This window comes from Podarcis erhardii (assembly GCF_964252035.2).
Source record: "Podarcis erhardii genome assembly, chromosome: 9".
NCBI classification, from domain to species: domain Eukaryota; kingdom Metazoa; phylum Chordata; class Lepidosauria; order Squamata; family Lacertidae; genus Podarcis; species Podarcis erhardii.
In genome coordinates, this window is record NC_138512.1 from 75,589,883 (window position 1) to 75,606,870 (window position 16,988).

The following is a 16,988-nucleotide window of genomic DNA, read 5'->3' on the forward strand; positions in this document are numbered from 1 at the left end:
GATCTCTCTCTCCTAGGTCAGAATTAGTCATCCGTTCCTATTTGCAGAAAGAAAACACAAACACCTAATTGGAATCATACTTAAAAATAGGAAAATAGCTCGCACCTAAATCTGAAGAAAAACAAGAACCGGCCTGTGTTGAGTTTTTCTCTTTTGTCTTTTCTGAGCTTTTAGGACCACCTCATTATTATTCTTTAATATATATATTTTAATTTCAGGGATGCGACTGAGACCTGGGGTGGTGCTGCAGATGTCGGCAACAAGGGAGAGAAACAAAAGAGATCCTAAGAAATTGCAACCTCTGCCCAACCCCAGAGAGCTTATAATCAGGTGTCTGGAAGCCCATGTCATGTTGAAGGAGGTGTGAAACATCCAATAAGGTTTCCATCGCCCTTTTGGGTCCCTCGCTGAGCCTGGCTGCGCTCTTTCCTTCGCATGCGTGCCGAAGAGACGGCTGTGTTGCCATCGCCAGTTCTCAAAAATAGCAGCCCCTTTCGCTTTCTTATCAAAGGAACCCGTTGCACCCCCTGAGCTGCGACTATTTCACTTCTCACCCAGCGGCAGAGTAGGAGGGGCTGAGATTTCCAACCCCCTGGAAGCCGCAGGTTTCATCGCACCCCACAATAACTTGCTCATTCCGTCAGACGGGGAAGGGAAAAAATCCCATGCATCGAGAACCTGCATTCTGAAGTGTATACGAGGCCCAGGGGCAATTAAACTGAGACCATTTGGGGTGACCTGCCAGGTGACGCAAGAGAATGCATGGAGGGCCTGCCGGATCAGGATCAGTTGCCTGTGGGAAACTTGCAAGCGCATGAGCACTCCCAGATCCTCTGGTTTCCAGCAGCTGATGCTCAAAAACACAAAATAAACAGCAAAAACAGACAGACCTCAGTGTAACACTCAACATGGAAGTGTGGCACTCAAAACGGAAGCATGGCACTCTCTCAAAACAGGGCACGTCCAGCTTCCGAAAAAAGTTCACAAACCAGAACACTTACTTCCAAGTTGTTTGAGTACCAAGGCATTTGAGAACCAAGGTACCACTGTGATTGCATCTCTTTTTAAGATGCAAGCAATCTCACCATAGAAAAGGAATATGGTACCCAGATTGCCCGCATCCCTGCTCGGTCTGGTGTCGAGGTGCTTGCAATAGACGAGCAACTTCCACCATGGTCCCTTAAAGCCAGATTTGTCCTGGGCAGCTATTGCAGGAGGGGATGGCTTCTGGCAGAAGACTGTCCCCTTGGCAGCCGAAACAAAATAAATAAAAAAAAAAATATTTCCAATAGCACCTTAGAGACCAACTAAGTTAGTTGTTGGTATGAGCTTTCGTGTGCATGCACATTTCTTCAGATACCCTGGCAGCCATTCAAGTAGAGGACTGTCTTCTGCAAAGTAGGACACATGGGCACCCTGAGACCAGAGCTTGCCTTATTTGAGCAGTGGAAGGAATCTCTAGACCCGGGCAGCGCCTGGCCACCCCATATACACAGCATTTGATATTTTCATATATTCATTCGAAATAAGATGGGGTATCCACTCTTTTTCATTACTGTTTGTATTATAGTTTATAATTTTTGTAAAGTGATATGTGCATGCAGGCCATCGTCTGTAAAAAAAATATTTTCAGTTTATGAAGCAATTCTATATCCTCCCACCACGCTGACGAAGAATTCTATGAAACAGTAGTCAACATCCGGAATCACTGTTCAGTGTTGGACATCATATTTGCTGAATACACAAAGCTTCACAGCTTGTCTTTCATTGTACAATGTCTGGTACCTCACTTCATTTAAATATTTTCAGAGACGAAAAATTTCATATTGTACTTGTTATGGTTTGAAGGAATTCTATAGGTAAAGGTAAATGGACGCCTGACCATTAGGTCCAGTCGTGGATGACTCTGGGGTTGTGGCGCTCATCTTGCTTTATTGGCCGAGGGAGCCGGCGTACAGCTTCCGGGTCATGTGGCCAGCAGGACTAAGCCGTTTCTGGCGAACCAGAGCAACGCATGGAAACGCCGTTTACCTTCCCACCGGAGCAATACCTATTTATCTACTTTCACTTTGACGTGCTTTCGGACTGCTAGGTTGCCGGGAGCAGGGAACTGAGCAATGGAGCTCACCCCGTCACGGGGATTCGAACCGCTGACCTTCTGATCGGCAAGTCCTAGGCTCTGTGGTTTAACCCACAGCGCCACCCGTGTCCCAAGGAATTCTATAAAGATTGTCCATTGCGTATGTACACGGTCATTGTGTTGCCTAGACATTGCTGACCTCCCCATACACACAGCAGCCTCTTCTGCAAACTCTACAGAGGCCAGACCATTTTGACTTCCCCCTTGCTCATTCAGGGTTTATCCTGGCCCATCTGAAACAAAACCCTCCAGCCTCCAGCCTCCGACCTCAAAACTGCACGCGAGAACTGCGCACAAGCGTTCCAAAGGCTTTAAGCCGGGCGAGCAAAGTTCCTAAGAAACATTTAAATTCTTTCCCCCCTTCTTGAGCTGCCCTTGTCAACCAGGAAACACGGACAGAGGCCTGGCCTATCAGGGAACACAATTGGCCCATCCATTTTCCATTCTCGGAGTAGGAAGCACTAAAGTGGCCGGCATCCCACCCTGACATCAGGGTTTCTAAAATAGGATTTATCAGATGGAGCTCGCGGGGCCGGCATTGTGCCTGGCGACATGAAAAGGGCTTTGCTATTAATGTGAGGAAACGCAACTATTGTGTGCAGAATGATACCCATGCCGTCCCAGACCACTTGTCTCTGGACGGCTCTCTCTCTGGAATTCCTTGGCGCCGACAGAGTGGGCTCCTTCTTATATCCACGCAACCCCTCCTTTCGGGGGGGGGGGGTTAATCTCAGCAGCGGGACCCACCTCCTGCCCTCGCCCCCCCCCCATGTTTTGGAAGCTCTCGCTTGCCGGTTGAGTTTCCGGGTGGTTTGCCCCGGGTGTGCCTGCGTTGCGTCTGGAGCGCTTTTCAGGAAACTGTCGATTCAGTATCTCGGCACGGTCTATTGTGTGGAGGGTGGGACAAGCCTTATTAAAAGTGGGTGTTTGTGTGCAAGAAAGTGTAAAGGCTGCCCCATTATTACAGCTAAACAAAGCCACATCCTGCCTTCCAACTGGCTCTCCACCAAATTGCTACCACCGAGAAAATAATAATAATGATTTAGGAAAAGGGGGGGGGGGGTTTGGACACAACCACTGCCAGAAACTTTTTTCTTTCTTGTTTTCGACCTCAGGCACAGATGCACGGAGAAGCATTTGCCATTAGGAAACAAGCCAGCTAGTAAAAGAGTGAGCACAGACGGGGGAAATAAAAAAATGACTTGTCCTTGGTCCCATATTGCTCAGTACTGTCTACACTGACTGGCAGAAGCTCTCCAAGATTTCAGATAGGGCTCTCTCCAGCCTTTCCTGGAGATGTCAGGATTGGAACCCGGGACCTTCTGCATGCAAAGCAGGTGTTCCTGAATGGAGCTAAACTCCTCCCCAGTTGGCACCGTCCAATATTCACAATCTTGAATCTGGAAACAGAAATGGGCTCACCTTTCAGTTTCCCCAACAGAAAGCCTCTCAGACTCAAGTTTGTCATTTTGCTAAAGGAGATGTACAATGAGCTGAAGATTTCAGGTGTCCCTGCATTTCAGGTGTCCCTGCGTCTGGGTACACACACAAATATTTCTAGCTGATATGTGGTTAATGCTGATGTTATTTTACAGGTTAGAAACGCCCATATTGATTTGATAATCGTATAATAGGGATTTTGCTGTAACTGCGATGTTTAGCTTATTTAGTTGCTTATTTGTTGATAGTGTTTAGAAGACATCTGAAGGCAGCCCTGTTTAGGGAAGTTTTTAATGACTAATAATAATAATAATAATAATTTATTATTTATACCCCGCCCATCTGGCTGGGCTTCCCCAGCCACTCTGGGCATCCAAAAAAATATTAAAATACTGTAATACTGATGTTTTAATGTATTTTAAATATTTTTCTTGGAAGCTGCTTTGGTATTCCTTTGAACAGTGCGGTAGAAATACAATCAATCAATCAATCAAATTGTGCTGTGGAACGAGAAATGGCGTCACCACCAAATAACTTGTGTTTTCCTCTTGGCGCTGGTTGTCTAGGTCTAGGACATGGGTAGGCAAACTAAGGCCCGGGGGCTGGATCTGGCCCAATCACCTTCTCAATCTGGCCCGCGGACGGTCCGGGAATCAGCGTATTTTTACATGAGTAGAATGTGTTCTTTTATTTAAAATGCATATCTGGCTTATTTGTGGGGCTTGCCTGGTGTTTTTACATGAGTAGAATGTGTGCTTTTATTTAAAATGCATCTCTGGGTGATTTGTGGGGCACAGGAATACGTTCATTATTTTCCCACCAAAATATAGTCTGGCCCCCCACAAGGTCTGAGGGACTGTGGACCGGCCCCCTGCTGAAAAAGTTTGCCGACCCCTGGTCTAGGACAATGCAAAATGCTTGCAAGTCCAGGGTACAGGAATTATCCAAAGCAGACACCTTGTACTTGAAAGACAGAATGTGTGAATCAACCCTTTATCTTCAGAGGCTGAGATTCCTTCATTGCAGAGGCTTGGACTAGATGACCCTTGATGTCCTTTCAAACTCTACAATTCTCCGATTCTAAATAGCTGCATTATTCTCCTACCTTTGAGCAACAACGCTCAGATCTAATTCCCCGTATTTTTCATTCTGCTGGGATGTTGTAGTAGTTACTATACACAGAGCTACTTCCTCCCACCACTAAAGCTATCACAAACCTGCAGACTCGTCAGATACCTTCCTAAGGACTAGTAACTTCTTGGGCACATAATTTAACATGGTTCTACGAATCCGCCTTTGCTCTTAAGACATGGAACTGGCCTCAGAAACCTGAGAGGCAGACTCAGGTCATATTTCTGAATGCTCTTATCCTTACCCCACCCCACCCCCAAAAAAAGACCTGCCATGTGTAGGGTACAGCACAGTTCTTTTCCAATACAGTGGTACCTTGGTTCTCAAATGCCTTGGTACTAAAACAACTTGGAACCCAAACACTGCAAACCCAGAGGTAAGTGTTCTGGTTTGCAAACTTTTTTCGGAAGCCAAACAAGCTCCGTTTTGAGTGTTACGCTTCCATTGCAACGGCTCTCAACCTGTGGGTCCCCAGATGTTGTTGGATTACAACTCCCATCATCCCTGACCATGCTGGCTAGGAATGATGGGAGATGTAGTCCAACAACATCTGGGGACCCACAGGTTGAGAAACACTGGTTTAGAGTGTTACACTGAGGTCTATCTGTTTTTGCTATTTATTTTGTGTTTTTCTGGCTCTTTGCTTTTTGTTTCTGTGACTGTGTGGAACCCAGTTCAACTACTGATTGATTGATTGATTGATTGTGTGACTGCAGTACATTGTTTATTGCTTTCATTTTATTGCTCAATGGTCTCGTTAGATAGTAAAATTCATCTTAAATTGCTGTTTTAGAGGTTGTTTTTAAAAGTCTGGAACGGATTGATCCGTTTTGCATGACCAAAGCGCGCCTTGGTTTTGGAACGGACTTCCAGAATGGATTAAGTCTGAGAACCAAGGTACCACTGTATACAAAATGTCCCAATGTCAGCCTGGATAGCTCAGTTGTTGGGAGCGTGGCGTGGCGCTGATCACGCCAAGGTTGCAGGTTTGATCCCCATCCGGGACAACTGCATTGCAGGGTATTGGACTAAACTATCTTCAGGATTCCTTCCAATTCTGTTATTCTATGATTCTAAGGTGGGATGGGGGGGGGGGACCATTTAAAAACATAGCGCAGCCCTGAATTCCACAAGACAGACTTCCAACTTGACTAGCTTCAATAAATTGTGCAAACCCTGTTCTTTTTTCCCTCCCTCTCCTTCACTCCCCCAGGCAAAATTATGCTAAAGTTTAGCACATTGACAGTTTTAAAAGCAAGCCTATGACAGCGCAAGTATGAGATTTATTATACTTGCATTATGCACATGCATCCAAACGCCTCGAGGCTCTGGGCATGTTTTCTAAACCTAATAAACAACAACATGAACAGTAAGGGGTTGTTGCTTTCAATCGCATGGCTCAGATGAGCCTGTTAGGAGTTAAGTGCTCCCAGAGAGCTCAGAACATAGTTTTAAAGGGTATAAAACGTCTGTTCCCAATGGTCTATTAAAACAGGAGTTGAATGCTATTACGAGAGCGGTCTGACCTATCAATGGGGCAGGGGGACAACTAGGTCAGTTGTCCATCTAGTCAGTGACTTAGGGGGTTGGAAGGGAAAATGAGAGCAGCCACAGCAAGCTACAAGCCCCCCCCCCAAACCACCAGAAATTCTGCCTTTGCAATAATCGCCATCATGTTCAAGACCAGTAGCGAAGCCAGAAAGGTCACAGACAAAAGGGAGCGTTGCACATCCTCCAAGTGTCCCTGTTTTCCAAGGACAGTCTTGGATTTACAGAAGCCGTCCCGGTTTCCAATTTGATCCCACAATGTCCTGCTGTACACCTACAGTCATACCTCGGGTCACAGACACTTCACGCACCTGCTGAAACCCAAAAGTACCAGAACGGGTTACTTCCGGGTTTCGCGGTTGCGCAGAAGCGCTAAATCGCGCTTTGCGCATGCACAGGCGCGCCGAATCGCAACCCGCACGTGCGCAGACACGCCACTGTGGGCTGCGAATGTGCATCCCGCATGGATCATGTTCGAAACCCGAGCGTCCACTGTATTTTCATCGGAGAAATGTTGGAGGGTATGGTACTGGCTTCTGTATCAACGCCGTTTTAGCAATCTAGGTTAGACTACTGCACTGCACGACGCCTGGGACTGCGTTTGGAGACAGTTGCAGAAACTTTGGCTGGCACAGAATTCGGCAGGCGGATTGCTGAACGGGACCCGGCGGACCCAAGGATATCACCTGAATTCTGGCCTGGCTGCGTTTTCTGTCAGTCGGTTTCCAGGCTCAACTCCAAATGCCAATTGTGGTTACGAGTGTTTGAACCGGACCTGGGAGACCTGGGTTCAGATCCTGGGCCAACCACAAAGCTCATTGGGACACTCTTATTTCACTCTAACCTACCTCACACGGTCATTGTGGGGATAAAATGGGGAGGCGAAGAATTATGTGCAGCACCTGTACCTCTTCAGAGAAAAGGTGGGATAAAAATGTAATGGTCGTCACTGTAGACTCTCTTCCTCCTGGATTCTGTTCCATCAGGCTGATATGTTAATTCCAAAAAAAAAAACCCACCTCTCCTGAAAAGGCTTTTAAGGTAGTTTACCATTACGTAGCATGGACAAATTTAATGATGAAACGTATTTATCGAAACTATAGTGGCACCTAAATCAACATATATCCCAGTGATTAATTTATACCTCTACATATATACTCAAAAGTTTTGTAACCTTAATTATAAATTAAAGGTAAAGGGACCCCTGACCATTAGGTCCAGTCGTGACCGACTCTGGGGTAGCGGCGCTCATCTCGCTTTATTGGCCGAGGGAGCCGGCATACAGCTTCCGGGTCATGTGGCCAGCAGGACTAAGCCGCTTCTGGCGAACCAGAGCAGCACACGGAAACACCGTTTACCTTCCCACTGAAGTGGTACCTATTTAGCTACTTGCACTTTGACGTGCTTTCGAACTGCTAGGTTGGCAGGAGCAGGGACCAAGCAATGGGAGCTCATCCCGTCGCAGGGATTCGAACTGCCGACCTTCTGATCGGCAAGTCCTAGGCTCTGTGGTTTAACCCGCAGCGCCACCCGCGTCCCTATACTTTATGGTTATTTTCTTACTGCTGTTTTCCTTTGCTTTTTATAATGTTTTTAATGTATCCTCTTTATTTTTCTCTTTTCTATTCTTTCCCCCTCCCTTTTATTTCCTTTAACTCACTATTATAATCTCAATAAAAGAAGAGTGGCAGATGAAGAACTTTGCGGAACTGGCAAAGCTGATGGGAAAAATCAGAAAACAACGCGATCAAGTATTCCAAAAGGACTGGAGCAAATTTATACAATATTTGAAAGATCATTGCAAGCAATTAACAACACTAGCAGGGTTACCCGAAGTCTTGTAATGAGAAATTTCTGGCCTTTCTATATTTATTTAAATTTTGAGGTATCTTGCCATGAATTAGAATATTAGAATTGGGAGATATATAAGATGCTGTGATATAAAGATTACTTTTGAAAGCCATCAGGTGGGAGGGAAGGAAGTCGATAGGCTCTAAAGAGTCGAAGAAGTAATATCGATAATAATGATGTGATTATATATGTTTAAATGGAAAATTAATAAAAATTGTTTTTTTTAAAAAAATATAATCTCAATAAAATATAAATAGTAAAAAAAGAAAAAAGAATATACAGTGGTGCCTCGCAAGATGAAAATAATTCGTTCCGCAAGTCTCTTTGTCTTGCGGTTTTTTCGTCTTGCGAAGCATCCCTATTAGCGGCTTAGCGGATTAGCGCTATTAGTGGTTTAGCGGCTATTAGCGGCTTAGAAAAAGGGGGGAAAAGGGGGAAAACTTGCAAGACTCGCAAGACGTTTTCGTCTTGCGAAGCAAGCCCATAGGGAAATTCGTCTTGCGAAGGGCCTCGAAAAACGGAAAACCCTTTCGTCTAGCGGGTTTTTCGTCTTGCGAGGCATTCGTCTTGCGGGGCACCACTGTACAAGCATGGTCTCTGTCAACTGAAGAAGAGGCAGTAGCAGACGTAAAAGGACTTCCCCTCCCAGATTTTTTGGGAGAAGGAGGAAGAGGCCTATCGATGGCTACCAGCCCTGATGGCTCTCTTCTGTCTCTACAGTCAGAGGCAGTGACGCTTATGAATATCAGTTGCTGGAAACCACAGAATGTAAAAGGGCTCTTGTGTTCGAATCCTGCTGTTGGCATTCCCAGATGACACATCTGGTTGGCCACTGCGAGAACAGGATACTGGCCTAGATGTGGACCCTTCTTATGTTTTCATTTATTTTCTTATTTAAAAATATTCCGCCTGAGGGTAGCTAGGTGCCAGCTTGCTGCAGCATAGTGGTACCTCTGGTTGCGAACGGGATCCGTTCCGGAGGCCCGTTCGCAACATGAAAAGCCTGCAACTTGAAGCGCCATATCTGCGCCGGTGCGCAGCATGATTTGGCGCTTGTGCGCATGCGCGAAGCATGATTTAGCACTACTGCGCATGCGCGAGCAGCGAAACCTGGAAATAACCCTTTCCGGTACTTCCGGGTTGCCGCGTGACGCAACCTGAAAAAACGTAACATGAAGCAAACGTAACATGAGGTATGACTGTATACCAAAACCGCTTCTCAGATATGAGAACGAAGCACTGAGCAAAGACTAGGCACGCCTCCTGAGCACAAATTAAAACTTAACGTTTAAAGATTAGCAGAGCAAGGTGTTTCGTTTCGTTTTGACAAATGGTGTCAATCACGCCAAAAAAGGATGTCTGTCTCTGGCAATGTTTCAGCACTCCTTGTGAAAACGTTTAATTATTGCAATTGCTCTCGCTTGCATCAACTTGCAGATCAAATCTGATTGGCTATGTAGTATTTCGACATGTTCCCTGATTGGCTGGGACATCCATGGACCAATACAACCAAGGGAGAAATCAGCCTCCGCCAAAATGGACAACCCTTAACAGGCCTTAGCCTTCCTACCTCAACCAAAATTGCCGGTTTTTGCAGGAAACTGGGACACATTTCCGTGCAGCTGTGGAGTTCAATTAATCATTAATTTCAGAATGTGGCAGCAGCAGTCTAATGGGCAATAACAATAATAATTGAACAGCCTGTGTGCTTAGATTAAATTCGAATGCACTGCATTTTTAAATTGCTCCTCTACAGTGCATAATGATTTGGAAGAGATACTTTAGAAACTAAGCGTGCCGCGCAATTTCTAGGAAGCACTAACGCCCAGAGAAATTTATATTCTAACAGCCTTCTGAAGACTGAGGTTGCATGAGTCATACCTATGAGCCCATGCATAGCGAGCGGACGGCTTCAAATTTTATTTAACACTTTGTTGTTCGAAGCGAGTCTCTGAGATGTGCAGTGGCCTCTGTGCAAACCATTCCCAAGAAATTGCTCTCAAAGCAATACCACACCTTCAAGTAGGAATTTCTCCCTTCCATCAAATAGTGATGGATGTGAGGACTTAGCCAACGAACCCCAAACCAAGTCTTTGGTCCAGGGAGCGAGAGAGTCCGTTCGACTCTCCAACAGCTCTTACCACCAGAAAGCTCTTCCTGACGTTTAGTCAAAATCTCCTTTCTTGTAACGTGAAGCCTTGGGTTCGAGTTCTACCCTCCAGAGCGGGAGAAAACGAGCTTGTTCCCTCTCTCAAGCGACAATGCTTGAGATGCCTATCAGATCTCCTCTCTGTCTCCTCTTTTCCTGGTTAAACATACCCAATTCCCTCAACCGTTCCTCATCAGGCTTGGTTTTCAGGCCTTTGATCATCTTGGTTGGCCAAGTACATCTTGGTTGGTACAGTACATGCTCCAGCTTGTCCACATCCTTCTTCAATTGTGGTACCCAGAACTAGAAACAATAGTGGTGTCGTCTGACCAAAGCACAATAGAGGAGTACTTCCTTTGACCCTGTCGATGCAGCCTAGAATAGCATTGGCTTTATTTGCTGCTGGATCACACTGTTGACTTGTGCTAAGCTTGTGGTCCACTAAGATCCCTAGATCCACAAGATCAAGACAAAATATGGAATGGCCCTTACCTGTAGCCCTAAGAGCCCACTAGAGTTTAGGAAGAAGAGTAACAGGAAGGATAACATGTTATTTTAGAGCATAAAGGCCAACTCCTAGGAGCTGAGGTCCTTTCAACCCCGCCAATAAAATATTTGTGGGGGCCTAGCCTCCCCCAAAGTTGATGGGCATTGGCATTCAAATGGTGTGTGATCAATGATGTAGGGGGCAGGGCTTATCTGCACCCCGCAATATTTTATTCAATTCCCCCCCCCCATTTTAGAGAACGGATTGCCAGTTTCTGGACGTGCATAAAGAGGTGCGCCACCTTCTCCAAAATGCGCCAACCTCTCTCATGCCCTGTTATTATTTACTTGGGGAAACTTGCAAACCGCTTAATCAAAAAGAAATACAGTCATACCTTGTTTCTCAAACGGCTTAGCTGACGAACAAATCGGCTCCCGAACGCCGGAAACCCCGAATTAAGTGTTCCGGTTTTCGAACGTTTTTCGGAAGCTGAACGTCCGACGCAGCTTCAGTTTAACTGCAGGAAGCTCCTGCAGCCAATCGGAAGCCATGCCTTGGTTTTTGAACGGTTTTGGGAGTCAAACAGATTAAGTTTGAGAACCAAGGTTCCACTGCACATCTCTAGGCAGGGTATATAAAGCGATCATCCATGATGCACAGATAGAAACCAGCAGAATTTTTTTTTTTTTTTAAAAAAACTAATGTATATATAACTAAACGATGTATCTGGGTAGCCTTCCCGGCATGGAGTGAAGTTTTTAGAAGAAGTCGTAAAACAGCATAGCAAAGCTGCCTGTCCAATGTTAACAGGCAGGCAGTTCCAGGCAGAACTCAGGTCTTGCCCCCATCGCCGCATCTGACTGGCCACTGGATTGGATGGGCCTTTGGCCTCATCCGGCAGCCAGACCACAGTTGTCAACTTCTCCCTTTTTTTAAGGGAAATTCCCTTATTCCGAATAGGGTTCCTCACAAGAAAAGGGAAAAGTTGACAGCTACGAGCCGGACTCCTCTCTGCACTGCAAGACAGACGTCTCACAGCTGTGGGCCAAGCGTTATACGGCGCATGTTTGGGTTCAGCAGGCGATGGGAGTCACGTAACTTGCAGCTTCCGAAAGCAGCAGGGGAAACGGCCTTAGACCAGCCGGGGAAAGCTAAGAGCAAGGGGCCGGCATCCTCTATTCATTCCGGCGAGGGTTTTTTCCTCTGCAGTCAAACAATGCTAATTCACAAGGGCAGGATTTTTCGAATAGCAGAGAGGCAAATAATGGCACAACCGATTGCGTAAACAGAATAGCAAGACACGGACGCAGCGGGGGCAAAATGAGCAGGCCGACATTCTGGCATTCCTCCATGCACACCCCAAGGGGAAGGTACTAAATTTAGCTGCCCCTCATTTCGCCTCGGCTCGCCCTGCGTCCACCTCCCCACCCAACTCTCCGGGGGCTGTCGGGCTTATTGCATTGTCAGCGCTGGTGTATCTCAAGGTGCAGAGAGAAGAAAGCAACATTATGATGGCTGACTGGGAAAAATTATGGATCACAGGTATGAAGTTTACGGCATGTAATGCCTTAAGAGAAAATATAATGAAAATGATTTATAGGTGGTGCTTGACACCAGTCAAGCTTGCAAAAATTTATCATTTGCCCGATAATAAATGTTGGAAATGTAAAGAGATTGAAGGTACATTCTTTCACCTTTGGTGGACATGCCCAAAGATTAAGACCTTCTGGGAGATGATCTATAATGAAATGAAAAAGGTATTTAAATATACCTTCCAGAAGAAACCAGAGGCCTTTCTCTTGGGCATGGTAGGCCAATTGGTGTGAAAGGAGGATAGAACTTTTTTATGTACGCCACAACAGCAGCAAGAATACTCATCGCAAAGTATTGGAAGACACAAGATCTACCCACCCGGGAAGAATGGCAGATGAAGGTGATGGAGTACATGGAACTGGCTGAGATGACTGGCAGAATCTGGGACCAAGGAGAAGAGTTGGTGGAAGAAGATTGGAAAAAATTCAAAGTTTATCTTCAAAAATATGGCAAAAATTAAGGATTGTTAGAAAAATGTTGGGAAAAGAAAATTATGTGGTTTTAGTAGAAATGACATAAAGGATTAAGTAAAAATGAGTTGGTGAAAGAGAGAATGTAAAATTATAGTATATTAAGACAAATTATTAAGATAAAAATAAGGTTGGAAGGATTTGCTGAAATAACAAATTGAATTAGAATACAAAAATGGGAGGTGTGAGGAGGTCAAGGAAATAAGTGAATGTAAGTAAGTGATGTACAGGTTTGACTTGTTTTTTTTAATCTTTTTTCTTCTGTTTTTGGTTTTTGATGATGTTTTTCTTTTATATGTATTGTTTTTTCTGTTTTTCCTTGATTGTTATTATTTCTTTTTTTTCTGTAATCTTTAAAACCTTAATAAAAAATTATTTAAAAAAAAAAAGAAAGCACCTCGTGGTGCAAGGAGAAGGGTGGAAAGATATACATCGCAGTTCGTGGGAGAGAAACATAGCAGGAGCTAATGCAGAGAAGGGCAGCCTAGCCAGAGAGAGAGAGAGAGAGATGCGCTACACAGGGTCACAGAAACATACGAAATTGCTTTGTGCCAAATCAGAGCACTGGTCCATTTAACTCAGTGTGGTCTAAACTGACTGGCGGCAGTTTTCCAGCTGAGCTACTGCCATGGACTGGCTGGATGCAGAAGAGTGGGAAGGAGGCAACCGCTGGGAATTGCCAGGGGAAGAAAGCTCAGAGCCAAGGGATTAGTGGTGGGTCGACAACGCGTGGTCAGAGGGAGAAGAGGGAGCAGACTGGGAGGAAGAGGCACCAGGGTTTCGTGAGCTGGGAGAGTCTGTGGCAGAAAGCAGTCCAGAATCAGAGGCCAAAGCAAAGGTTGGAGAGTAGGGGAAGGGCCAAGAGGCAGAGATGAGGCTGAAGAATCCAGGGAGTCTCCCACTCCTGCGGCAACCAGCTCCCCTCCCCAATGGTCTCCCAGAACCAGAAGAGGTATGAAGAGGGAGGAGCAAATTCAGGCATGGCGGCATAGTCTCAGATTGCTTGGGAAGGACCCGGGAAGGAAGGAGACTTAGGGAACTGTGGGATCTTCAGTCTCCACAACAGGGGCAAGATCTACCAATTCGAGCTGCTGAGCTCAATAGGCCTGCACAAACTTTGTTTCCATGAGTAAACAGTTAACTTCACTGATGCCTTGTGATTTCTTGCTGACCTGTTCCTGACAGCTACAGCCTTTCCTTTCAATTTTAAGAACAAAGGAAGTGCTTTATACTGAACCAGGCCATTGGGGCATCGAGGTGACTGGCAGCAGGGTTCAAATGGGCTTTACAGGGGGTTACCAGTGTGATGCCCAAGGGCACATCTGCAGAGGCCTTCCTTGGTGCCCACAGTGTCCCCTTCCCCCACCTTTCCTCTTGCTGAAATTAAGCTTGGAGGCAGCATTCTGTTGCAGGCAACTGAAGAGATTTGTGGTGTGTGCTTGGTTGCAGCGTGTGTATGTGTGTGTGTGTGTGTGTGTGTGTGTGTGTGCAATTCTCACAACAGTTTCCCCCATCTGGAAATGTATCCATAGGCCCAAAATATTTGACAACCCCTGGCACGGAATGAGATTTCCCAGAAGCTCAGGCACCTGCTGTTGTGCTAACACAGTCAGCAAACAGCGCAGATGGAAGCGAAGACAAGCGGGACATTATGGGGGAAATTATGTATTGTAAAAATTGATGGAGACGACGCTTTGTGCCTCTGTTGTGCCCGTGCTTTGTTCTCCTCCTGATGCGATCAACTGTACCATTATACACCTTGTTGCATATAGAAACATGACACAAACGCCCAAGCAAACAGAGTTTCAAATAAAAAAAAGTCCAATTCTTCGGCAAATAGAAAGCAGCCTGTGTCTTCAAAATTGACTTCAACAGGATGCCACACACATGTATCCGTAGCCTTAGGTGTGTGTTTTTTGTGGGGGGAGATCGTTCTGTTAAGTCTTCACACTTTAGGGGCTAATTCAGTGTTTCCCAACTTTTTACAAATCTCTCTCTGGGAAGATGGAAGTATTTTCCAAGCATGGCAGAAAAAGGATATATTATTAAGGGCAGCCTTCCCATTTTGAACACCTATGCGCCGCCACACAACCGAGTCCTCTAACATGTGCCAAGACAACCCCTTGTGCAAAATGAGAAACGGCCTCATTCTCGTTTGCACAACACTGTAAACCATGGTTAAGCTTAAAGGTAAAGGTAAAGGTACCCCTTGCCAGACTCTAGGGTTGTGCGCTCATCTCACTCTATAGGCCGGGAGCCAGTGCTGTCCGCAGACACTTCCGGGTCACGTGGCCAGCGTGACAAGCTGCATCTGGCGAGCCAGCGCAGCACACGGAACGCCGTTTAACTTCCCGCTGGTAAGCGGTCCCTATTTATCTACTTGCACCCGGGGGTGCTTTCGAACTGCTAGGTTGGCAGGCGCTGGGACCAAACGACGGGAGCGCACCCCGCCGCGGGGATTCGAACCACCGACCATGCGATCGGCAAGTCCTAGGCGCTGAGGTTTTACCCACAATGCCACCCGTGTCCCTATGGTTAAGCTTAACTATGGTTTAAAGGTGATCGCGCAGCCTGCTGGTGCACGGGGAGAAGATCATGGCCGCTACTTGGAGTTGAGACGTGTTTTGGTTTAGTGTTAACATCCAAACACAGGCTTGCTGGGAGAGAGACAAACTATGAGCCTGGGCTTGGATACAAGGTTCAATCAAACCATGGTTTAGTTGCCAGTAGCATGACAGCTGCAGGACCAGAGAAGGAGCAAAGGAGGGATGATTTTCTCCCCATCACCAACACAATGCTATCCACCTTTAAGCCATTGTCAAGCTTAAAAGGTAAAGGGACCCCTGACTATTAGGTCCAGTCGTGGCCGACTCTGGGGCTGCAGCGCTCATCTCGCTTTCTTGCCGGAGCTTAGCTGCGATCTAAAAAGTGATGTGCAAACCAGGCCATGGAAAACAATTTTACAACCAGTCGGGAATTTATGAGAGAGAGACACACCAAGATGGTCTCAGGTACGAAGGCGGCAGCATCCTTACCTGTAACGTTCTGCTGTACATCCAAGTTGACATTCACAAAGAACCTGATGCTGTCCCCGGAGACAATCGAGGAATTGACAGTGTCAAAAAGTTCTTCACCCCCGACTTCTTCTTTGTTCTCACAGCCATCGTCCGTATCGCACTTAAGGTAGCCTGCAACAAGAGAGAGACTGTTTTATTGCTCACTCTCCACCACACATCTCAGGGAATCAAAGCAAAGTCTTATCAAGGTGTTTTTTGCAAAGGCAGAACAAAGCAGCCATTTTTGCTCTCGGCGGGATCCTGTTCTTCCCACCAGGCACGTTCCAAGCGTATTCTCTGAGCGGGTCAAAGGAATTTCAGACTTAGGAGGGAGAAATAAGAAAAAGGTACCAGAGCTGGGAGGAGAGGTGTGCTCAGGGCTCGAATGAGAATTCTGTCCTGGCTCATTCGCAGCTACCTTTATTTTGCAATAAATTGGCTTCGTGCAACTTAAAGGCTGGCCGAAGCTTGCCTTTTGTAATTGCTCCTTGAAGTCAAGAGGGTTAGAAACTTGAAAGAAAAGAAGAGAGAAAGAAGAAGAGAGAAAGCAGACTCCACATTTTAATGAAATCTTGTTCCAGGATTTTGGGGGAAGTCCAAGAGGAAGATGCAATAAAATGCAAACTATAAAGGGAGTTGGAGGATTGGAAGGTGCTTTATACAGAATCAGGCCACGGGTCCTTCTAGCTGAGAACTGCCCACACTGGCTGGCAGCAGGTCTCTGCGGTTTCAGGTCTTTCCCCCAGCCATACCTGGAAATGGGAGGGACTGAACCAGGGACCTTCTGCAGGCAGAACAGCTGCCCTAACATTTTACTATAGCCCTTGCCCTTGCACAAGAGATCAACGGAATACAGGACAGTTATAGCAAGCTCAGTTGGTTAAACCACGCTGCTGACAATGCCAAGGTTGCAGGTTCGATCCCTGTAAGAGACAGCTGCCTATTCCTGCATTGCAAGGGGGTGGACTAGATGATCCTCAGGGTCCCTGCCAACTCTATTATTCTAGGTCAGGCTATTTGGGTGTCCAGTCCAGCCCAGCCTTGAGAGCACTCTGCCAGTGCCTCTCCGAGTCTTCTGGCGTCTTCCACATCACCTGCTACCTTCATCCTTTTGAGCTGAACT

The 16,988-nt window shown here is 46.2% G+C and overlaps 1 protein-coding gene across 6 annotated transcripts in view; it reads right to left on the bottom strand.

Moving 5' to 3' along the window:
• SLC4A11 (solute carrier family 4 member 11) overlaps positions 1-16,988 on the bottom strand; it is a 252,993-nt gene that overhangs the window by 96,690 nt on the left and 139,315 nt on the right. For all 6 annotated transcript variants that reach the window (XM_081876743.1, XM_081876742.1, XM_081876739.1 and 3 more), the window contains one exon: positions 15,845-15,997. In XM_081876743.1, coding sequence (XP_081732869.1) covers positions 15,845-15,997 — 153 coding nt within the window. The remainder of the gene's footprint in view (positions 1-15,844; positions 15,998-16,988) is intronic.